The sequence below is a fragment of the Anas acuta genome, chromosome 1, assembly GCF_963932015.1.
Source record: "Anas acuta chromosome 1, bAnaAcu1.1, whole genome shotgun sequence".
In the NCBI taxonomy this organism is placed as follows: Eukaryota; Metazoa; Chordata; class Aves; order Anseriformes; family Anatidae; genus Anas; species Anas acuta.
The window spans coordinates 158,899,956-158,924,503 of NC_088979.1; the positions used below are offsets into that span (position 1 = coordinate 158,899,956).

At 34.5% G+C, this 24,548-nt stretch overlaps 1 protein-coding gene across 1 annotated transcript in view; it reads left to right on the forward strand.

Moving 5' to 3' along the window:
* Positions 1-24,548, forward strand: part of CFAP54 (cilia and flagella associated protein 54) — a 109,853-nt gene that overhangs the window by 54,852 nt on the left and 30,453 nt on the right. The window contains exons 34-51 of the mRNA XM_068658827.1: positions 1,115-1,345; positions 1,934-2,076; positions 3,778-3,959; positions 4,886-5,113; positions 5,315-5,538; positions 5,653-5,788; positions 8,764-8,878; positions 9,853-10,005; positions 10,689-10,883; positions 11,636-11,723; positions 12,159-12,365; positions 13,935-14,001; positions 16,468-16,650; positions 18,621-18,707; positions 19,732-19,854; positions 21,241-21,294; positions 22,673-22,877; positions 23,216-23,310. Of these exons, the coding sequence (XP_068514928.1) occupies positions 1,115-1,345; positions 1,934-2,076; positions 3,778-3,959; positions 4,886-5,113; positions 5,315-5,538; positions 5,653-5,788; positions 8,764-8,878; positions 9,853-10,005; positions 10,689-10,883; positions 11,636-11,723; positions 12,159-12,365; positions 13,935-14,001; positions 16,468-16,650; positions 18,621-18,707; positions 19,732-19,854; positions 21,241-21,294; positions 22,673-22,877; positions 23,216-23,310 (2,716 nt within the window). The remainder of the gene's footprint in view (positions 1-1,114; positions 1,346-1,933; positions 2,077-3,777; positions 3,960-4,885; positions 5,114-5,314; positions 5,539-5,652; positions 5,789-8,763; positions 8,879-9,852; positions 10,006-10,688; positions 10,884-11,635; positions 11,724-12,158; positions 12,366-13,934; positions 14,002-16,467; positions 16,651-18,620; positions 18,708-19,731; positions 19,855-21,240; positions 21,295-22,672; positions 22,878-23,215; positions 23,311-24,548) is intronic.

Consider the following 24,548-nt stretch of genomic DNA (forward strand, 5'->3'; position numbering starts at 1 on the left):
GCAGAGAAACAACCAAAAAAAAAATCTATGACTGGAAATTAAAGCCAGGAATCCACATTTGAAATAGGTTTTCTTCAGATTGAGGATGATTAGCTACCAAAACATAGCAATAAAAAGAATGAGCCAAATTTACAGTAAAATGGTAGATCCTCCATCTCCTAAACAGATTGTGTGAAACTGTTGTGGTTAGCCCCAGCAGGCAGCTCAGCACCACACAGCCACTCAGTCCCTCTCCACAGGTGAGATGGGGGAGACAATCAGCAAGGTAAAAGTTTGAGAACCCACGGGTTGAGATCAGGACATTTCAGTGGGTAAAGCAGAAGCTGTGCACAAGCAAAGCAAAGCAAGGAACCCATTCGCTGCTTCCCATCAGCAGGCAGGTGCTCAGCCACTTCCAGGCAAGCAGGGCTCGTCACGCAGAGCGGTTCCTTGGGAAGACAAACGCCATCACTGCCAGCGTCCCCCCTTCCTCCTTCTTTACACCAGCTCTATTGCTGAGCATGATGCCACATGGTGTGGGACACTCCTCTGGCCAGCCTGGGCCAGCTGTCCCGGCTGTGTCCCCTCCTAGCTCCTGGTGCACCCCCAACCCCTTGCTGGCAGGGTAGCATGAGGAGCAGGAATGGCCTTGGCTCTGTGCGAGCACTGCTCTGCAACAACTGAAACCATCCATGTATTATCACCACTATTTTCATCAAAAATCCAAAACACAGTGCTCTCTGAGTCTCTGTGAAGAAAATTAACTCCATCCTGGCCAAAACCATGACAGAAACACACACTGTATTTTGAATAATAATCTGCCCAAATGATTTGGGTACAAGTAACTTCAAACATAGGGCTAAACTTCTTGTAAGTACTAAAACAAATGTCTTATTGAAGTTTGTAAAGTAGAAGAAAGGATTTAGTGTGTGTTAATTGCACTTAAGATGGAAAGCACAATTGTTTTTCTTGACTGAAGCAAAAATCATTTTGCTAGAAACATGACATATCCTTCTGAAGTTAATACAAGGCTGTGGATATGTAATGGGGTACTTGTATATCTTTATCGATTTGATTTTCTAGAGCTCTGAGAAAACACAGTTTAATTTTTTGTTCTGCAAATATTTTGTTATAGGAAACACAAGGAAGAATTGAGAAAAGTAGCTCATCGCACCTTAGTGGTACTGCTGAAACCAATTGTTAGTAATTACTTAAGCCAAAAGAAGTTTCATCAAATATGCCTTGAAGAGATGCCCTGGAGGTCTCAGATGAATATTTATCTGGCAATTGCACACTACCACTTATTTAAAAAGAAACTGGAAGAGCAATATAACATTGGAATTTGTGGTTCACAGTATCAGGACAGGTATATTTTACTGTATTATAAATCATAGAATCATTAAGGTTGGCAAAGACCCTCATGATCATCTGGTTCAACCATCCCCCTACCACCAATATTACCCACGAAACCATGTCCCTAAGTATCACATCCAGCCTTTTCTTAAACACCCCCAAGGATGGTGACTCCACCAACTCCCTGGGTGATCTGTTCCAATGCCTGACTACTCTTTCTGAGAAGAAATTACTCCTAAAATGATTGCTATTAAAGTAGATCACTATATTATTGCCATTAATGCAAAGATTTGAACCACAGTATCAACAGTCAGTTTGTCGTATGACTAACTCAGCTTCCACATGCAAATGAATATACAGTGTACTACATTTTGTCTTCAGTCAGAGGGCAGGTGACATGCACACTTTTGGTTGCTTACTTGACTGGTCAGATTTTATATCTTTTGAAAGTTTTGAAATATAATGGAAATTTTGAAAATTAATGAAAACTCACTTTTGAGAAACTGAATTTTATATCAAAGTTCTCTCTCTCTCTCTCTCTCTCTCTTTCTTTCTCTTCCCTTCCCCTCCCCCCCCCCTTCCTTTTTCTTCCATTCTGCAGTTACAATATTCTGGATCCTGAAATATTCTCCTTAAATAATTCTGGAACAGTATTGACGGGAGAATCTGTAGAGAATAACAGAAGAACACCAACTCCTTTTCTCCTTAAAAAGTCACCTTCAGGACTGACCAAAAAACAAACTTGTAAGAACTTTTAATGGGTATACAAATTGAATCAGTTTAAACGTACCTTTTTCTTTCTCTTAACTTTCATCCTGACTTGCATCATTATTTTTGCACATTACCATTGGAAAATCACTCCTGCGCGTTTAAAGAGGAGATTGGGTTTCTGGATTTCAAAAGTGTTTCCTGTATTTTCTCTTTTTTGACATACCTATTATAGCATAAGTCATAGTCAATAATGAGACCTTTATAATAACTCTGACCATTATTTATTGTGTTGATAAATATTTTTATCAAGTGATGATTCTTCATTCTAAGTTTATAAACTCTAATAATTTAGTGATACTGGCTTTTAGTTTGCAGAAACCGTACTTGCTACACCTATTAATTTGGTAACATTCCATATTATTCTAAATGCAATTAGAATTTTTATCAATTTCTGTGGTTGTGAATTGCTCCATAATTTTCTTTAGATTTCCTAACTGCCCAATAATTTCCTGGGTCATTCTGTAAGTCGTTCTCAAAATTATAGATGGAAGTTTATTATTATCTATGAAAGTAAAATAGTTTAGGTGTCCTTCTCCATTGCATGCTCCACAGTGTTTCCCGAGGCAGAAGCTACCTCAGGATCCTTTTTTACCTTGCACCTTTTTTCTTCAAATTTATCTTTCATGTTTTACCATTCTATCTGTTATCCCAGCTGTTTTCAGTAACATCCTTTGAGGTTTCAAAAGGATCTGAAGGGCGGCCCCTGTTTGCAGCTAATCGTGAAATATAGGACTTTGATTACTTCAGACAGTGATAATACACAAGTCAACACATATTAGTCTGCCTAACCACTGTAAGTTCAAGAGAAAATCAAAAGTTTGGTATTTTCAAAAGCACTTCAAGGAATACATTCTTGTCAGAGCTGTAGAGAGCAAAACTCTCCTATCATTCCTTTGTTAGGTAGGAATCAACCAGCCTCTGCCTTTTCCAAGGAGTTATGACAAAACTAGCTGGTGAACTCACAGGTTCTCTTTGCAACAGCCTACTTGTATTCATACTCTTTTGTCTTTCTTTATGTTTACAAGCCTTGGGAACTGAATGTTTCTGAAAACTAATATTAATCCTGCTTATTACATCCTAGCTGTTTCAGCAATTTTGAGTGAAAGAATTTCATTGAAGTATGCAGTTTTCCCTGGACATTAAACGTTTATTGTGAAATTAGTTTCTACCATGAAACCTATAGTTCAGATATTACGGTATCCCACCACCATGAACCTTCATGTTTCCCCTTTGAGGGCAGTTACTATTGAATAAAATAATGAAGCAATTCTATGCATACCACAGAATTTGTCACAAAACTTTTTCCTAACTTTTTCTGTAAAGAGAACTTGGTTTCAGAAAGGTTCTTGGGAGCTTGCCTCATGGTGACTTCTTCCTAAAACTTGATAACTTCTAGGATGGTTGTGTTTTGGCTGTGAGGCTGGAAAACTATTTGGTACATATTATTATTTTGCTTAAACTTTTTTTGTATTCCTGCTTCTTCCTCATCTTAAGTAAAAGCATCTTACATTTTAAATATCATAACCTTCTAAATATGATAACCTTAACTTTGGCATTTCCTAACATTTAAGTATTTAGCTGGCACAGGAAAATCCTAGCTGACTGATAATATTATCTATTTTATGTTTTGGAAAACTTTAACTCATTTTTAACCAGTGAATGTTTTGTCTTCAGATACAGATAGATCTTCTGAGCACGTCAGTAAATTGAGTGGAACATGTACTCCTCAAACTCAAATGACATATGATATGGAAATATCCATCTCACAGTCCCCCAGAGAATGCAGCCAGTTTCCATCAAATACCATTTTATTGGACCATTTTACAAAAATCTTTCTTCATTTAAGAAGAGCAGTGGTAATATACGTTTTCTTATTAAACACTCTCTTTACTACTAAACACCTTATTGCAAAACTTTCTACATAAAAAATCCTAAGGAAAAAATAACAAAACAAAACACAAATATACTTTTTTTTTTTTTTCCCAGGGAAAAAACAATGATTTCTTATCTTCTGCAAAATGTTCAAGCACAATGTATCAAAAAATTAAGAACTTCTTTACTGAAAGGGTTGTTAGGCGCTGGAACAGGCTGCCCAGGGAGGTGGTGGAGTCACCGTCCCTGGAAGTCTTCAAAAGACGTTTAGATGTAGAGCTTAAGGATATGGTTTAGTGGGGACTGTTAGTGTTAGGTTAGAGGTTGGACTCGATGATCTTGAGGTCTCTTCCAACCTAGAAATTCTGTGATTCTGTGATTCTGTGAAATGTCAGACATATTACCTATCATAATGCATATCTCAATCAAATATATAATAATTAAACTGTTTTATTTTTAATTTAGTCTTTATAACTTTCCCTCACATTTTTTGTTACATATTTCTCAAAATACTTGCAGATTTACTTTTCCCTTTATTGTTTTTTGTGGATGCCACAGTAGTGTCAACAGAAAGACCAACGACTGAAAGGAAAAGCAGTCTGACTACTCTTCCCATAAAACCACCTAAAACCAAGTAAAAATTTATTTTTAGGCGGTGTGAATTAATTTGTTTTCTTATTCTCACACCAGAAGCAACAATTTAAATCAGTTATAAATTAGTGTGTCTATGAAAATTTCCAAATGAAGTTTTTACAATGCCTTATATAAATTGAGATATTAAGCAATCTGTTATTAAAGATGATTTGTTGATTGTAATTTTGAAAGTTTACTTCTACCTTCTCAATAAAAGAATGGAGCTTTTAATTTCTGTATTTTCAAAGTATAACTCTATTCTGAATGATATACATAGGTTCTTGCTCACCGTGGTGGCCACTGGACATTGCTTCAAAATGCTTGCCGAGAACTTTGGAACTATACTCAAGAATCCCAGTCAATTGCTAAACATTCCCATTCCCATATGGATGCATTTCCCATTACGAAAGAGTTTCTTAGGAACACCATCTGGTTGCCATTTTATTTGGCATCAGACATGATCATTGATATGATAACTGAACTGCAAGCAACCAATTCTCTTAAGGTAAAAATACTGAGATGATATATTCTTTATTATCATGTCTTCTCTGTAGAGATAATTTTCTTTCTCTTGTGTTATGTTCTGATATCTCCAGGTTATTTTTTGTAACAAGTTTTTAGACAAGCACTGTATTTTCTATATAATTTGATTTCTCCTAAAAACAAATTTGTCAGTAACAGGTAGAATAATGTTTCTTCACTGTAGATTGTGGATCCTGAAGGCAACTTCTGCATTCCCAGTTGTTTAGGAGGTATTACTGATGAGAATGGTGGTTCAAATCTCCATCCACAGTCTCCCCTGGATGATGTGAATGTAGTTGACTTGAAATGGATATGTAATCTGGTTTTTAAAACAATAGAGTTGTTGTATCAAATGAAGAAATGGGAAGCACTTGTACACATAGCTGTACAATTTAACATATTTACACAGTAAGTTACAACAACTTTAACAAATACTAAAAAGCAGTATTATACAGTTAAATATACTGTTATTTTGATTAATTAATTAGTTAATTAATTGGTACTTTGCTTTTTTTTTTTTAGTGAGAGATATATAGAACAGGTGATTCCGCTGCTGGTGTATGCTCAGAGGCAGCTCCTGGAAAGAAAACAGCAATTCAGTAGCCCAGAGAGCCATGAATCTAATTTCATAAAGTATCTATCTGATAATGCAAATAAGGTGAACTTCAAATTTCTTTTTTGGATACTGACTCTAAATGTGAACTAAATGTAGAGAAGTATGTTCACTGGTTAGATTAATGTGGTTTTCCATAATGTTCATAAATTATGAGAATAATTTAATGAAAATAATTGATTGAAGGCATGAAAGGGCTTATCTGACATGACTCCAGCAACAGGAGAGGTCTGGACTTGATGACCCAGAGAACATTTCTTCCATGCATTGTGTACTCATTCCATATTATAAGCCTAAATCTAATTTCACGTTAGTTCTTGATGCTGCACTTTTAACCTGAAAACATTTATTTGGATGTTGCATAATCTGTGTGATTAATTAAAATTAAATACAAAGAGATTGCTTTGTTTCTGCATTGGAACACTGTCTTTAAAGACCAAAATTAATCAGATTGAATTAATCCAAACACTAGCAACACCAGTGAAAAACTTTAAGAACTTGATTATCACCAAAGAAAAACAGCTGCTCACTGGAAGTTAAGGCTTTGTATCTTTAGTAAACTGATATTCCCACTGGATTTTTTTTTTCCATGGGATTAGCTATTAAAAACTAGGATTTTTTTTTTTTTTTTTTAGCCTAATGTTTATTTCTAAAACGTTTTTCTAGTCAGTGGTATGGTTGAAATTTTTGATATGTTTCTATTAGCTTATATTTACACAGAACTTGAAGGAGGAGGGGAAAATGGGTTTTAGAGCTCCAAGATGGCATCGTTCTGAACTTGGTTGGGGTTCAGGAAACACTGACTTACCTAGAGACAACATAGTGCTACATAATGCTTGCAAGGCTGTGTCATGTCTTTCGGGGAGCTGTTTCCTACTGACTTCTTTCAGGCCTCACCATTCAGAACATAGTTCTTTGTATAAAAAAAGGCACCACATACCACCAACAAACCACAATGTTCTTGCAGAAGTTATTGAAAAACACTTGAAAGACAATGTAGTCAGTGGTCAGCCAACATGGGTTCATGAGGTGAAAAGCCTGTTTAATTAACTAATTTCCTTTTATGACAAGGTTGCCAATATTGTTGACCAAAGGAAGCTAGTTGATGTAATCTTACTGCATCTCAGCGAAACTTTTGATGCTGTTTCTCATGGTATCCTTCTAGATAAAAGTACATAATATGGTGGGTGAACAACTGGCTGATGGGTTGGGCTCAAAGGGTTATAGTAAAAAGGGGTTACATCAGGCTGGCAGACAGTAACTAGTGCAGTTCCCCAGGGCTCCATTTTAGTGCCAGTCCTCTTTAATGCTCTTTAATGTTTTCATAAATTACTAGGATGTAGTACTTGAAGGTATACTAAGTAAGTTTGCAGATGATACTAAATTGAAAGGAGCTGTTGATGCTGTCGAGGGTGGAGCAGCCTTGCTGAGAGATCTTGACAAATTAGAAGGCTGGACAATCACCAACAGTGTGAAGTTTAACATGAACAAGTGCTGGATTCTGCATCTGGGAAGGGACAACCCTGGCTATATGTACAGACTGGGGGACACAAGGCTGGAGAGCAACCCCACAGAAAGGGATTTGGAGGTTCAGTTTGATGGCAAGTTGAATGTAAGTCACCAGTGTGTCCTGGAAACCAAAAGAGCTGTCTGTACCCTGGAGTGCATCAAGCATTGTTTGCCAGTTGAGGGAAATGATTGTCCTGCTCTGCTCTGCACTGGTGCAGCCTTGACTCCAATACTGTGTGTGTTTTTTTTTTTTAGGCTATAAGAAGGACATAAAACTATTAGAGAGCGTATGAAGGAATGCTATGAAGATGGTAGCCCTTCGGGTCCAGAGGGCAAGACGTATGAGGAGCTGCTGAGGTCACTTGGTTGGTCAGTCTAGGGAGGAGAAGACTGAGGGAAGGCCTCAGTGTGGCCTACAGCTTCCTCAGAATGGAGAGTGGAGGGGCAGGTGCCGATCTCTTCTCTCTGGTGACCAGCAATAGGACCTGAAGGAATGGCATGAAGCAGTGACAGGGGACATTAGGAAAAGGTTCTTCACCGAAAGGGTAGTTGGGTATTGGAACAGGCTCACTAGGGAAGCCACTTGGTCATGGCACTAAGCCTGCTGGAGTTCAATAAGTCTTTGGACAATGCTCTTAGACATATGGTCTGATTTTTGGGTGGGCCTGTGTGGAGCCAGGTATTGGACTTGATGATCCTTCTGGGTACCTTCCAACCTGGGATATTGTCTAATTCTACACCACTATGATCTGAGTAATGTGGAAAAGCAATATAATTTTGAAAGACATCTTAACTTACAGAATGAAAACTAATGTCAACTAATAGCAAATGAAGATTATTCAGAAATGACAGCATCAAGTTAGAAATTAGGAAGGTGTGACTATGTTTCACAATGCAATGCCATTCAGAGAGACTCGAACTTTCTCTGAATTGTTTCTTTGCTCATGAAGTGATGTGTCTACATTAGCACAACTAGATGATAAGCACTGTCTGGAAATTTTCCTTTCTGACAGGGTTAGACTGCTTCTGTTATTTGCTTAAAACTATTTTGCATGTCCTTATTCTGCATGACATTGTGTTTTACAGGCAGTGTGTTCTTTAGGCATACCTGTACACTTACACATACAGGTTCTTTGCAAGCATTTGTCCAGACAAAGAACGGAGGAATATTTGCTGAACATCAGTGAGCTGCTCATGATTACAGCAAACACCATAAGTGATACAAGTTTAGTTCATTAATATAAATTACTTATATTTTCCAACTTTGATCCCAAATTGAGATATATAATTTCACATCTGAGCATTTATATGATATATCCAGTACTAAGGTGTTGTGAATATTTCACATTTATTGACCTGGATACTAGCAACAGGACATCAGTGTCTTTGTAAATTAGTCCTCTTTTATTTTGTCATGTGACTGTGTGTTTCAATACTTAACCATAAACATTAAATATTTTATTTTTTTCTAAATATTGTTCAATGATCATGAAATAAAACTTGCTTTTTAGATGAGTTGCAGAGACTACATAGGGTGGAACCTACAGCTGCCTGTTGCCCATGCTGCTAGTGTACTGGTCTTTCCTGGATGCATTGCCTACCCTGAGATTAAAAATGATTATACAGGTCAGAGCTCATTTTAGTATCATGACTTCTCTTTTCTCCCTAAACCTTTTTATTTTTTTTTCCTACAGGATTTTTTGGTTTTGGTTTTCCTTCTTATTGTAGGTCTTCCACCATTCCTATAAGTGGTTTATTTTAATATAAGATCAGTTTTATTTTCAAATTATTATTCTTGATATTTTGGATGGATAATAATGTTGTGAAGATCTCTCCAAATATATTCAAACTGTATCTGAAAGCAGAGAAGAGCAGTTGTCATCCAGACCTACAGTACACTGAGTGAGCTTGGTGATCTTGGCTTAGTTTTCTGTGTGTATTGTTGGATACCCACCAACACACACAGAAGTTAATGTGAACTTGCACTATTAATGATAGAATCAATACAAAAGCTGAAAGGAAGTATAAGGTGACAGAACACTTTTTTTTTACCCATAGATGTTGTTCTTTCCAATTGGGATTAAAGTATTTTAGTCATTAATAGAAGCATAGTTTCTCCTATTACAGAAGCATCAAGGCATTGTGCACAAGACTTTGTGTGGAATTCAACTAAGGAAAGTCATTAAATGGTAAATAATTCTGTATGTAAGAGTAGTTAATATTATGTGTTCCAGAGCATGATGGTTTGGTATGTAGAAACCACAGGAATTGTAGTAAATAGGACCAACAGTTGTAGTTAAAGTTTGTTCCCAGGCCTAAGACACAAGGATCAAAGTAGTAAGCTGACCTGATGCATGGTCAGGGCAGATGGAATTCAGAGAAAATAGGTTTCATGCAACAACCAAAATGTAACACTGAAAAAGATAAAACTGCTCAGAAGTGTTGTTCCTGATTGTTAATGATTTTTCTTTAATTCCTGTTTGAATGGGGAAACAAAAGTGACAATTGCATTAATATATTTTAGTTTTACATTTTTTAAAACTAAAAATATGTGTTTATATTATGCAAATTTGTTCTCCATAATTGTTAATTTGTTTCAGGTAGCAGTCAAGCAAAACATCTAGTTTATGTACCTCTTGATGTGAATGACACATTGAAATGTTTTAGGGAAACTCTAAAAAAATCTAAATTTCACAGCAGAGCACTGAGACACAGCAGAAAACTACTTTCATTATTTCTTGCACACACACAAGGTGAGTAATTCATTGAAGTGTTTCTCACTCAATGAATCATAGAATCATAGAATGGTTTGTGTTGGAAGGGACCGTAAAAATCATATAGTTCCAACCACCCCTGCCATGGGCAGGGACACCGCCCAGTGAACCATGTTGCTCAAAATGAAGCATGTATGAAGTGTATATACAGTTACAATAGTAAAAGAATTATCTTCCCTTCCCCTCTCCTTTTCCCCTCCCCTTTTCCCCTCCCCTTTTCCCTTTCTTTTCTAAATCACGTTTCAGTTGTTACTGAGAATTAGAAAAAAACACAGAATATAAAATTATGTACGAAACTCTTTAAGTGCAAATTCTAAGCCTGATTTCTGATGATTTCTGTCTCTTGGTTGGATTATATTTTTTTTCATGTAACTGTATCACTTGTGTTTCTTAAGCCAAACCTTCAATAGTGGGCTGACGGGCAGCTCTTACCAACTTATTTTCTCTAACTGGTTCCATATTTTTCTTTGTTTCTGCTCACCAGTGAGTTTGATTAGGAGACATGAAAACAGAGTAAGAACATAGGAAACTAGCTTAAAATAGTGCACAAAAGAATCATATATTTGTTTGAATACACCACATTTGGTGTGGAAATATATGTGGTGCTGTAATAATAGAATACTTTTTTTGACCTGGTCACATAAATTGTTTTTCTGATCTAGAAAATATTGGAAGAGCAACAAGTCAAATCTCTCCAAATAAAAAGCTGGAATTTAAAGAGGGAGGTGAACTGATGTTTCTACCAATACCACATGACCTTTCTCAAGAAAAATTTAATTTCTCCAGTGTGGTTGAGAGTAAACCAATACCACGGTCACAGTTTCCAGTAATTGTCTCTTCCTATGAACAAACAATTGGTAATTGTTTTTTTATTAATTTCTGTTTACAGTTAATGTGTAATGTCACATTACCTACCTGTGCTCGCTGTTTGTTCCAGTGTTATTTTCCTCTGTCAATTATAACTGTCTGAAAAGTAGTCTCCAGAAACGCACAACCTTCTCTCTTAATTCTGAAAATCTGCATTAGATCCTAAACAAGATACTAGTTGGTTCATCACATCTACAGTTCTCTCTTCTTATGAACAAGCATTACTTCAGTTGTGTTATGCTGATTAATTCCAAATTAAAAATCTGTAATTCTAAAGGGAATCATTTTAATTCCATGACATTTTTATTTTATTTTTTTTTCTAGGAAATAGGCCTTTCATGTTCTGTGCATTTGAGTATGAGAACCCAGTTACTTGGTGTCCATCTTACCTTTCTAGTATGGCTTTACTCATATATTTAAAGCTCAGCCTGAGAATGTTTTCTCAGTCTGAGAAAACAATAATACAAAAACTTAACAATACAGTATATAAAATTTAATTAATTAAAATTTAATAATACAAAAATTGTAAATACATAATACTCTTGTCTTTTGAGTTAGTAGGAATAAGCAATTGTACATTTGAAGGCAAAATATGCAAGCCTAGTAAATCTTTCTGTGATATTCATACACTGAATAACACGACAGTGCATGTCTACTTTTCATGCAAAATTTGTTCAAGATTCAGTAACTAACTTAATGATGTGACAATATTTTCTCTCATTGATGAAATAATAAATAACAGGAATCCTTGAAAAAAACAACCAGAGAGACCTCAAGGTTCAGGCTTTACATGAACTTGGAAATCTTCACTTTTATGCTGGAAACAAAAGGTACACTGTTACTGGAATTTAAAAGAGCAGGGTTTCATTATTTGATTGTCATTCTTACACACTTGTACAGTTTTATAAATTCTTGTGCTGTTTTCAGGTCCATATAACTTTTCTTTCTCTCACTCTTAGCTATATTTTGACAGATTTTTCTCTGTAAATAGTTCATCTTTCTTTGCTAGCTAATTATAAGATTAAGCATCTCTATATGTTTTTAGGAAGTAATATTTATCTCCTGACAATTTAATCTTAGTAAAAGTCTGAATGAACGTGTTGACCACCAATGGTATCTTTGTGTGCTTAGAAACTATATTTCAGTTTTTGACCTAATCAGAATTATTTATATATCAGGCAATGAAGGTAAAATGAAGCCAGTCTTATCTTTCACTTTGGAAAATGTCAGCAATATGATGAGTATGTTTTTTTTATGTGTTACAGAGCTGCTTTTAAATATTGGTGTCAAGCCCTTGATGAAACACTCAACATTGCTGATGCTCTTAACAACTGGCAAGAGTTAGGTTTTCCAAAAAATGCTAAAGACTACTTTGCAGTTGGAAGATCTACTGATATTGGTCAGAAATTTATTTCTCAGGCAGGAATTTGGGGATGTTTACATGCAGCAGTTTTAGTGGCTAAGATAGCTCAGTAAGTACTTTTTAAAAAAAATATTTTACATATATATATATTTATATACACATTTCTTTCAAAAGAACTACTTATCAAGAACATTAAGCAACTTGAAATTAATTTAAAACACTAAAGAGTTGCTATAGAAAAGACTCAGCAAAACAAGAGGAATTTTTCCTTTCAGGAAGAAAGTTGCTTTTTTGGAGAACAGTGTTTGTTCCCTTTTCTGGCGTGCTCTTCGATCGTAATTGCAGCTGTATTTCATATGGAGAGATCATTGAAATAAAACAAAATGATAAAAAGTCATAAGCACAAGGATTTTACAGTCTTATTGATTTTCAATTGAAATATCACATCTCCCAAGTCATTGCACATATTAAATATTAATGTATCCTAAGGACAGATTTACTGCCTAAAGTACTCATTTTCTGGTGAATTACAACTAAATGAAATTTGAATTACTGTATGAAAGTCTACCATCAATAAATATTTCAGTACAGTACTGCTTGACTGCTGGTAAAGCACTAAGGATGTAATTCTAAGCTGTTTCTCAATATATCGTACACTATATAAAATGTACAAAATATAAAACTTAGAAATATCCATGCCAACTCTAAGTGACCTTAGAAACATTATACCATGAAAAGGCAGAGCTTCATCTGTGTAAACTACATTAGCTGGGAAACAGGGCCTATTAATAACACTGTAAAATATCTGTAAAGTGAAGTACCTTGGAAAGCATTAACATGGGTATTTCAGCATGAAATGACATTGTGCAGCTCAGAATTAGCCCTCAAGAGGAAAAGAAGTGAGTTCAAGTTGATTCTAAACCACTTTTGTACTCTTCTCATTCTGAGCTGTGGTGCAACCTAAGGTTCAATTAGGCAAGACCCAATCCTTAGCCACTTTTAAAGGTGCTTCTGGCACATATTTGCTGCACTGTGCCTTTATTACTATTATGTCCATTCCAACTCTTCATAGGGATCTGGAGGAAGCAATCCTCTCAGCTTCTTGCTGAAGCAGATCTTTTTTACTCAGACCTAACTTGGGCTGTTAGACATCCTTCCCTTGAGTTGCTGTTTCTAGAGCAATTTATTCTCAGACTGTAAGATGCAGATTAAAAGACTGAAATTGTATTAAAGATTTTGAATATTATAAATCAGAGGAATATCCTAATACTATGACAGTGAGATAGTTTGTCGGATTCGTTTAATCTAGGTAGACAGCTACCATTTGAAAGCCCATGTGCTGGATATGGTAGGCTTTATGGAAAGAACACACTTTGAGTTTCTAGACCTGCTTTATCTTTCTAGTTTTGGATGAGATTATTTTTTGCTCTTAAATTGCCTGTTTCTCTCCCTTTACTTCAAAGGGAATCTAGACAACTCCCTTTGTCTGGGTATGCCTTAGGTCAAATGATTCCTTGGATGACATGGCAGAACACCTGTCTACAGAACAGGCAGCTGTTTTCCAATGTGGAAAACATCTAGACTGTGTTAGTATCATTATTATACGAGATAAAAAAAAAGTTTGAATAATTTATATTGATGGACACGTTCATATTTCTTATAATCTGTTGTACTTTAGGTATATAACAACATCGAATATGAGATTAAGAACTAAACACTGCTATTTTTCTGCTATACTCTTTAAGGTACGTGTACGATTTCAGTTAGAATTCACAAATGACAAATTGCTTCTAATATTTAAATCACAATAACCCTCTATTAAAATATTTCTTTTCTCACTTTGATTGACTGAAGGAAAGCTGTAGATCAGAGGTAGTTGACAATTTATGCACATTAGATTAGATGTATTTATTCTGTTTTTTAACATTATTCCTGTACTAAAGCCTAAAAATTATCACTTCAATGAGAGGTGAGTCTCTGAGAAATAATGAAATACTGAAAAGTGAAGATAACTAAAATATTTGGCAGTCAAATACATTTTTCTTCTCTTGAAGTGTTCTGCTCAGGAAGAGGTGGATGGCATCAACAATAGATGGATGCTGTCATTGATCTGTACAAAGTCTTCACAGATTGTCAGAAATTTTCAATCAGGAGAACAGACTCTTTACAAAAAGATTTTTTTTTGGTATTTTGCTTACCATTGAAAGTTATATTTCTAAAATATCAATTGCATAAGAAGTTTGCTCTAAAAATTGAGGGTAGTCAAAATTATTTATTTTAATTTACAAAGAAAATAAGCTTATTAAAATTAAATTTGAAAACTTTCAGAAACAAACTATGGATGAAAAAGAAGAGTTTCAGTTTACTTCTAAAGGGAAGTTTTAAGATATCAGCACCAAATGTGATATTGGAAAAAGAACCAGTATTCTGTCACTTAGACTCCACTGGGGTCAATACTAACTCATCCCAATGCAGTAATAGGAAGTTAGTTGACTTCCAAACAAACCAGTGTCACTTTCTAATATCTTGTGCCAGCCACAATTGTGATTGTTTGACCTGTTTGGCTGCGTTTAAAACCTTGTTAATTTCAGCAAAGGGAGAACAAGTTGAAGAAACAGAGGCAAAGGAGAATTTTGATTAGCTTCTAGCTCTCTAATTGCAGGTGGTACAAACCTGAACAATTTTGATTCCTCCTTTTGACAGAAATAGTAGTAACAGTTTGTTGCAGCTGTATAAAGGTAGAAATAATTGTGACTTGACTGAAGTGGGCCTGATATTAATTGGGATAGGAGCACCTTGCAGAGTGAAAGTCTTGAAAAATGTAATCAATTACTGTCACTGAACCTTGCCAAGTTCAAGCCTATAATTTGTTCTGTGATTTGGAAAGCTCTTTTATAACCTTATTTAAATTCCACCTCTCTTATTGACTTTAGGCTTGTTAATATCTCAGATCTGAGTATGTCTAGCATATCATTGCTAATTATGATATGATAAACACAATTGGGAAGGAATATCCTTCATATAGACAATAGGAAGACAATAGACAATGTTAGTTTTCCTCCCTTTATAAGGGAGGAATATTTAAGTTCCTTCCTTAAAGTTCACATCCATTTTAAATTATATCGCTGAAGATGCACTAGCTGACCTAGTTAAAGGCTGAACTAGCCTTTGTTAGTATGGTAGGGTCAGGTTATGTGGCAGAGAAGTAGTGGCAAGGTGTAGCTTGCTGCCTACAATTTTTGCATTATACATTATTTACATTTACATTATATATATTTATTTATTCAGGAGGATAACAGTACATGCTTCACTTAGTTTAGGCATTTTAGATGAAATTTCCATGTATGTACAGTTTGAAATACTGTACTCAGAATGACTTTAAATGCAATCTGTTAAAGGCTGAACTAGCCTCTAATTGGCCTTAAAGAGGCCAGAAGTCTCTCCCAGAAGTCACGATTGAGGTGATTACTCAAAAAGTATTTAAGGATTAGTAAAATCAAACTACTGCTCTTAGTTTATGGAAAAAATAACAAAATAAAATAAATAAAAATAAAAAAAAAGATTTTTCATCTGATGGAAAACATTTCCCATGAAATGTCTTTACCCATCCTTGGACTGGTAAAGAGATGTTTCAGTATTTCCCCAAGGCCATCTCAATGCATTTTTTGTCTACGTTTTCCTTGACTATGGAGATGCTTAAATAAATTATTAAATTCCTTCTGTGTGCTGATCAGAGGCTTTTCCTAAGAATTATCTAAGAAATCTTTGTAAGAATCCCTAGCAATTTATTATTATTATTATTTTTCCCCCTCCCAGTGCTTCCAGAGATTTATTTGAAATGCTTTGGCTTCGAGTCTGAGAGAAATGCCATTGGCCTCTTAGGAAGATTTCTCATTACCTGGGGAGTACTGGTTGATTTATGATTATTTTTCTGCACCTAGATCAGTTTCTCAATTTTGCAGTACCATGAAATGCTGTCCATAGACTAGTTACAGCTTTTTTTTTTTTTCCCTCACCATAAAGTTCACACACAAAGCAGTGATCATTTTAGTAAAAGTATTTTTCATGTGTTGTCCTGAAACAGCTGGATACTTTGGCATTGGCTGAGTTTCATTTATAAGTCATTTATAAGTCTAAAGAGTCAGAGGTTTTTAGTGTTTCTTAAATGCCTACACTTCTTTTTACATGCAGTTAATTGTTATTATTTTCAGACCCTGTTTAGAGCTTCTCTTCCACACCCCACATCTGATTGTGACTTTGCACAATATGAAATTAATATGCTCATTCCTGGAATAGATTTGTTCTCTGATCGCTACAGAGCTGATGTCTCTACTGTAGTTGCAAGTCTGAATTTCCTTATGTTCGAACTACACTATGCAAAACAAAATTTAACAGTAAGTATTAGTTTATTGTAATTATTACATTATTGTATTGGATATATTTATGACAAACCATGGAAGTTCTAGTAAAATACCTGTATGGTTAGGTTCTGTGGCACCTTGCTCACATTCTCTGATTACTCAGTATGGACTGTTTTCACAGTTGCCCTCTTACATTGATTATGTGGCCATTGCTCCCATTTAATGACTGGCCACTTCCAGTTTAATCCAACTTCTTTCAAAGATGCATACGTTGGAATAAATAGATTGAAAAACAAACTAGTATTGAAAAGGTGCAATTCTACATCTATTCCTGTTTGCACCTGTACGCTCCAACAAATTTTCTTACATCATATCAGGTAATTATTTGATATCTCTGTAAATAAACTCCTGACTTGACACAAAATTTTGCAGCAAAAGAGGTAGATAGTTTTCTACTGCTTTAATGAGAAGAAATCACTTAGGCAAAGGTCCTGCAAGTGGCAGAGACAGTGCAAGGGAGGGGAGAAGATCATGTGGCTGGAAGCAAAAGAGTAAGGAAAGATTAAGGGGTGAAGATAGGAGAGAGGTTAGAGAGGAGGAAGCAGCAAGTTGTTACTCCTGTTTTTGTCAGTAAGCCATTTGTTTGATTGATTTCTTCTGGAACTTCAGGCTAAACGTCTGTTTTATCTCTGGTAGTTGCTTCTTTCCATCCTGCTTTACCGGAGTTCACTTTGTTACTAAGTTCTGGCTAACTGCCCTCACTATGGGAGATTGAGTGAGATCAAGGAGCAGACAGTTACCTGGAGGCAGGGACATTTAATTTGACTGCTTGCTTCACACGGCATGCACATTTTTGATTCCTTTTGCACTTGCACTAGCAGAATATAGATCTGGGCCATAGATCATGGTCAAAGCAACAACAGTTTCAGCAGGATGAGAGCTTCATTTCCACTGAATATTTAATGTGTATGAAGGTTTTGGATGGTGGGCACTAAGAAGATTTGACACAAATCAAAATACATCAGGATTAAAGTTTTATTTAAAAAAATAAAATACTTCAGAGCCTCATTTTGAAGAAGCACTTCAAATTGCATTTGGAAACTGTTTGGGTACAATTAAAATATTTGCCTGAAGCTTTTGTAATCCAAATTCTGAAGCTACTTTATGAAAAACTGAAAGTGCATTTGACAAAGAAACTAATAGTGCTGTTAGTGTTTTCCAAGCTCAGGGACATTATAAAGTGAAGAAAAATATAAAAGCTGAACAATAATTAAAATTTGGAAGTTCTTTAAATTTGAATAAGCAAATATATCTGTTAGAAAATAATCTTTTTTTTTTTTTTTTCTGAAGTCTTCAATAATAATAAATACAGTGTGTGTTTGATAGAAAGTTTTATTTATTTATTTTTAACATTCATGTAGTTGTCTCTACAAAAGTATTCAATTTGAAATGAAAGTAAATTAATTTGTCAATAAGTCTCATCAGCATCCAGTTTATTTTACAACTGGTATCATTTCACTTAGACAATTACTAGACTTCATTGTGTTTATTTTTTAAAGCTCACAACGTTTTATTGTTTTGTTACTTATACAGAAAAAGTTACGGAATCAAAATGCAGGCAGTTTTAGAACCCCCTGTTATCAGGATCTTTACACTCTTACAAACACACAAAAAAAAACAACAGCCAAACAACCAAACCAAAAAAAAAACCACAGACTTGAACCAAGAGAATAATTTTGGAGAAACTTTGCATTCTACTTTTTGTATCTGTATATAAGATAGTACTAACGAATTAGGGGTTAGCTTCAGTCAGCTGAAGAACTTCATAAAAGGTTCATCCTTCACAGAGCGTAAGAGAAAGAGTGGTGTTAATTCTGCCATGTGGAAGTGAAAGCAGTATTCCTTTATTACCAATGTATTTGTGATCTATAATGGCAAAGTACATTTCTATAATTGTAAGCTTTATGCCATTTATAACTAGATGACCTAATATTTTCCTACAGATTTTACCATTGTTCACATTATACCAATACTTTGTTTCTGAGATTTGTAAGGACCCAGCTAAATGCATTGAAGGAAGAATCTTCAAGGTAATCAAAGAACCTTTCTTTTTATCACTGCACGTTGTATTTGAAATAAATGTTTTACCTCTTTGTTAAACGCAGTTGATTTAATATTTCTTCATATATCACTACTCTGAAAAGCATTACTTTAAAGTTCAGCTGATCCTTAGTGTTTCTTAGAAAGTTGTTCTATTCTACAATCAATTTTGCTAACTGCAAATATTTATATTCTTAATTTTTGTAGGATGTAGAATTATTTAGATAGTGTTATTGCTGGTGTTTTACAGTGAGTGTTAAATACTTCCGTAATTTCTTTCTACTTTCCATTTAACAGATATTAACATTAAAGATATGATCATTAAAGATTTTTCCACCTTAGATCCATACTCATTACTTGATATTTTTTATCTTCTTCCACTGTGCAAAACATAAATAATCTATTTGTTCATAATGTTCACTTCCAGATCTGTTGTCAGTATCCTGGTGAAACCACGTTGTCAGACTTCTGGAACAGACTTTTATCATTTCACTAGTGTTTTCACTTTTTTTCTTATCTTTCATAATCCCTTTTTGTTTTCTTTTTCAAAAGAATCTAACTTGTAGTAAGAGTTGAAGTATTACTGGTTTTAGATATTTTCAGGAAATGCTGATATGGATTAGGAAAAATATCTAGGTGGCATGAGACTAAGATGAGCAACATCTGTGAAACTGATTTTGATAAGGGGGCTGATCTTGGACTGTCACTCAGAGTTCTAACCAGATGAATTAAGATCTTTTCCTCTGTCAGGAGCATGTTTCTGAAGAATGTGGTGGGTTGTTCTTTTACCCTCCTCATTTGTTTAAAGACTCATCTTTAAGATTTCACTTACTCAGTAAAAAATGTAAAAATTTCTTTCCATTGAAGAACATTCTCCATCCATGTACTATTCCAGTAGCCAAATCTACTTGAAAATTACCATTAAATGTACTATATTTTGAGCAAAAAGATTAAGTATTTTTTGGTGTTTGTTTGCTTGTTTTAAACCAAAGCCTCTGTTATTTTTTTTCACAGATCAAAGTACTTACAGATATAGGATTTTTTACAGAGGCCTTTCATGAACTGTCTTTGCTTAACTGTGGAGAAAGAATTCCATGGAAAATACCAGCAGGGTACAGAAAGACTGAACAAATAAAGGTAAACACCAATAAAGTATAATTTGACTGAACCATAACACTCAGTTCTCTTCATATAACTGCAAATACTCCAAATCTGCAAGTCATTACATGTTCTCAAAAAAATCCTAAATGTTACAAAAGTAAAATATTAAAATGTAAAATATTAAAAAGTAATATATTAAAAAATAAAATGAAAATATTTAGCAAACAGTCTGATTTTTTAACTCGCCAGTGTCACTTTCCTACTAACTTCAGGGGAAGATAAAAACCTGAAATCTAATGCTTTTCCTTATAGTACAAGCTTCATTACGTTTTCACAAAGTTGAGCCTTAATGAGTTAGCATCCTCACTGGAGAGGTCATTCTACAATCTCTCTCCTTATGGGTACATTAAGGAATGCATTTAATCCTTACTGATGCTAGTGAGGTTAAAATACATCTTTAAGTCTTTTTCTGAATTTGAGTATTGTCTGAAGAGCTCATAGAGTTAGGGTGAGGTCTGGTCAATTTTGTCACGTGATTTAATGAATCCCACCTAATGGGGTTCACAGATGAATGTTTGGGTAAACAGCAGAGAAGGTTCACCATTTGGACTTTGGCTAAGGTGTGACACAAATAGAAGATGTGTGCTTGCTGGACTTTTGTACAGCTCTCAGAATGAGGAGAAGGACCCACTTTCCAGGGAATGACAGAGATGGTATAAGGTTACATCTGTCATTGGAGTTAATAAAAGAATTAATAAAAAATAGAATACCACTGACAGTTATGTGCAGAGCTCTCAGTTAGGATGAAGACTGGAAATGATCTTTAAGTCTACCTTTTCTTTCCTCTCAGTAGACAGATTTGTCTCCTGGTGAAAAGGTAAAGGGTTTTTGAGCAGGGATTGGAATTAGGGTTAGGGTTCAGAAAATTGAAGCACATATAACCCAAAGAATATCTGTTGTTTTTATAGCCCTCAAGAGAATGTTGAAATCTCAAGTTCATTTTGACCTGTAGTTCTTTCTTTCATTCCATTCACAGTTCTGTGTGCTGCTGAATAGCAGTAGAGGCACGTGCTAAGCCTGGAGTTAGGTTTGGGACTCAGAAGTGTAAAGAACATGAAACACAACTGGTAGTTGGTGGCTGTAGAGTTCCTAGAATTTGGAAGAGGATTTTTTTTGGTTAACTCCTCTGCCTTTTTCTTAGCTTGATTCAAATTAAAGAGTCCTGGTGAATGGCGTAGGAGTTGCAGGGATAGATCTGGGTCTAAGATTATTGTTCAGAAATGTAAAGCCCATAGAAGCCAAGTAATTGCTGGTATTTTCAGAGCCCTCAAAGTATTGTTGGAAATGCACTATGCTTTTCTACTGCTCTGCTAACTTGCTTATTTTATACTCAAGCACATTTTTTTTTGTCCATTTTTACAGGCCTTACAAAGATTTGACTCCTCAAAATCTCTCTTGACTGTTACAAATTTACAGGTAAAAAAATAATCTGAATATACTAAAATTTGCATTCTATACATAAAGGTTTATTTCACTGGCATCAGTTAGAGATTATTTGGTTCAGAAAATAAATCTTATTAGCAAAAAGCAGTAAATAGAAAACATTATTCTCAACAGTTTACCATTTCATAAATTTTAATTGTTATGACTGACCTCTTAAGGGAGAGGCAACTTTCATTATCACCTTTTTTCAGACAGGAATGGTATTTGTACAAATCTGTGCCTTGTCTGTGCAAAGCATACTGGTAGAATTATTGATGTTTCATCGTGATATGTAGTTTCTGTTTTTCATTCTGCTAAAATACCAAGAGCATCAGTCATCTGGCCTTTTAATTTCTATCAGAGCTGTCTTTGTAGGTTTGTTCTAACTCAGATTGGGGCTGAAATCCATTTTTGAAAAAGAAAAAAAAAAAAAAAAGGAAAGAAAAAAAAAAGAAAGAAAAAAAAAGAAAAAATAAGGAGGTGAATCTGTAAACCAGTTAATCAATAGTCATTTATCTTTTTAATTAAAATTACATGTTCATCCAGATTTTTTTTTTCATTTTAATTGTTTTCTTTCACTTGTTTGTCACAGATCCATTGAGCCCATAGAGGTAAATGTTAGCAGAATGAGGAAAAGAAGCTGTACCATAAAGACAAACTGTTGAAGTAGAAAAAAACCAAAACACTTTTCCCTTCCACTTTCATCCCTTTTATTTACAGTATGGCTGTGTTTCCTACAACAGTTGATATTAGAAGACAGAAATGAGATGTCTATTTTGACAGCTTTTGATTTCACTTGTTTCAGATTTATTTTGTGAAGTTGTGCTTTATTTCGAACTTTTGATTTGAACACTTCAAATTCTGTATGGGGTTCTTATTTGTCCCCTCATGATTTTGCAAAGCTGTATAGACTTTCAGCTTCTAAATTTATTAATCTAAAGTGAGAATAGTAAACTCAAGATAAAGGAAGGATGTTGTAATGAATAACATTATATTTTTTTCCTTGCCTCATCTTTCTAGTTAGGGTCAACTGTAGCAGCAGAGCTTCCTTTGAGTTACGATTTATGAACTGCACATTTAACTCCATATTTTTTGCTTTACCCTAGCTAAAAGAGCGCTATGAACAATGTAGAAAACAAGAACTCACATAGAGGAATAGATGCACCTTCTATGGGAAAATGGATCATTGCACCTGTAGCAAGTGCTGCTGGGGAGTGAATTAAGTTTGGGAAGGAAAACATCAACTAGTGACTAAGATCATATTACTAATATTACTCATGTTAATTGTTGATAAACATAGAAGCAGAATGTGACCTCAACAAAGTGTAAGATATGTCATTTCAAATAGTACCAATTATTAACTTTCTTGTAGGTATTGGAAGACATATTTAATTGGAGTCTGTCTTTAACAATGCTGCCACTGTGCAACCAACAAATTATGAATAAATTAACCTTAGCCAAAATGCATTTCATCATTTGCCTATCTGCCACAATAAATACTATACCTGAAAAAGTGGAAAAACACATCTATTCTGCTGATAATGAGCCAAGTGGAGTTAGAGCCTCAAATGTAAAAGGTAAATATAAGGGTGGTGGAAAAGTGGATGTATTCTGCAACTTTTCAAGCATAGTTTTTTTCACTTTTAATAACTGCATATGCATTAAACTGTCATATTTTAAAAAATATTCAGATTAGATGTTGCTGAACATATCAGTCTTTTTTTGAAATATTAAACTATAAGATTTTTCCAGGCATTTTAACCAATATAGCTAATATTATTACAGCTGTGTTCCAGTTTTGCTGACTTATTTTGTTATTGAAATAGAGAAAAAAAAGGGCATATTCTTCAAATTTCTGAAAATGCTTTGATTCTGCTTCTGTTATCTGAAATTTCATTTGAAATGCATTTGACAGTTAATGCTGATAAGACTTCAAGACAACAGGAACAAAGAAGCACAATGGTGCAGCTCGTAGACTGTAAAGATGAATTAAATATGGCCATGCTGAAGGTAATTTTGTTTCTTAGGAAAAAAAGCTTTAAAAACTTCAGATTGTTCCAAAAACTTTGATAATGTTTTCAATGTAACAGAAAGTATGATGGTAAAATGACATGAATAAAGGGACTAGAATTTTCTGTTCCTAATCTGATTCTAATCTTATTAGCCACACATGAAGTCTTTGTGGTTCAGTGTACTTTTTCAAATACGTGTAGTGGTTACAGGCTAGTTTATTCTGTATAAATGTCCATATTGTCACAATCAGATTTTAGTATGACTGTTTCAGCAACAAGAATAGAAACTGAATGGGATTTCAAGGATAAAATCATCTCCTTTCAGAGGTGGCTGTTGTAGACACTCTGATGGGAGAGTATGCTCTACACTCTGATGGTACAGTATGCTCTACAAATAAATGCAAAGGAATTCATATGTGAAATATCTCAAATTTTTTATCCTGCTCTCTCTTTTAATTTATTTTGGAGAAAAATACCACAGGTTCTTAGTTAGTCAGTTTGTTTGTTTGTAAATTGCAAACTTCATGCTTGTCAGTTTCACATAATGAAAAGCCAAGAACTGAGGGCTGACATATTCTTCTGTTAGAGGCGCCTTCCACGTCAGAAGTATTTACTTTTGGCCATTGTAACAAACTGAATACTGTATGAAATACATCTGGTGAAATGGTGAATGGTTTTGAATGGCAATTGCTACATACCATGGACTAGAAACTTAAAAGTTTTGGTGTAGCTTGAAAATAGCATCTACAGAATAAATACAATAGAACTGTTAAATTCATTTGAATCAAGCTCATTTAAGGGGCATACTATATTTCTTACACTTCTGATTTTTCTTCAACCATTCTATTTATTTGTTTTGGGTTTTGTTTTTTATTTTTGTTTTTATTTTTTTTACAATAGAACTCAGAATTCACTGAGCAAACTGGCAAAAGAAAGATATTGGATGATACAAACTTTTGAATTCTTTCTGAATTCTGCTGAAAGTTTGATAACTGATCTTTTACATAAAATTAACTTTATTTTAGACTTGGCTTTTGCAGTTTCTTACAGATCTGTTTGCCAGAATGAGCATAAATTACAGTTGAAATTTCAGGATAAATTCTACTCTCAAAGATCTGTCAGAGTACAGATATAAATGTACACAATACTTCTTGCAATGTCTTTAATATTGTATTTTAATATTGTTCTTTATTGTATAAAATTCTAAAAGTACAGTATAAAATTATCAAGTATAGC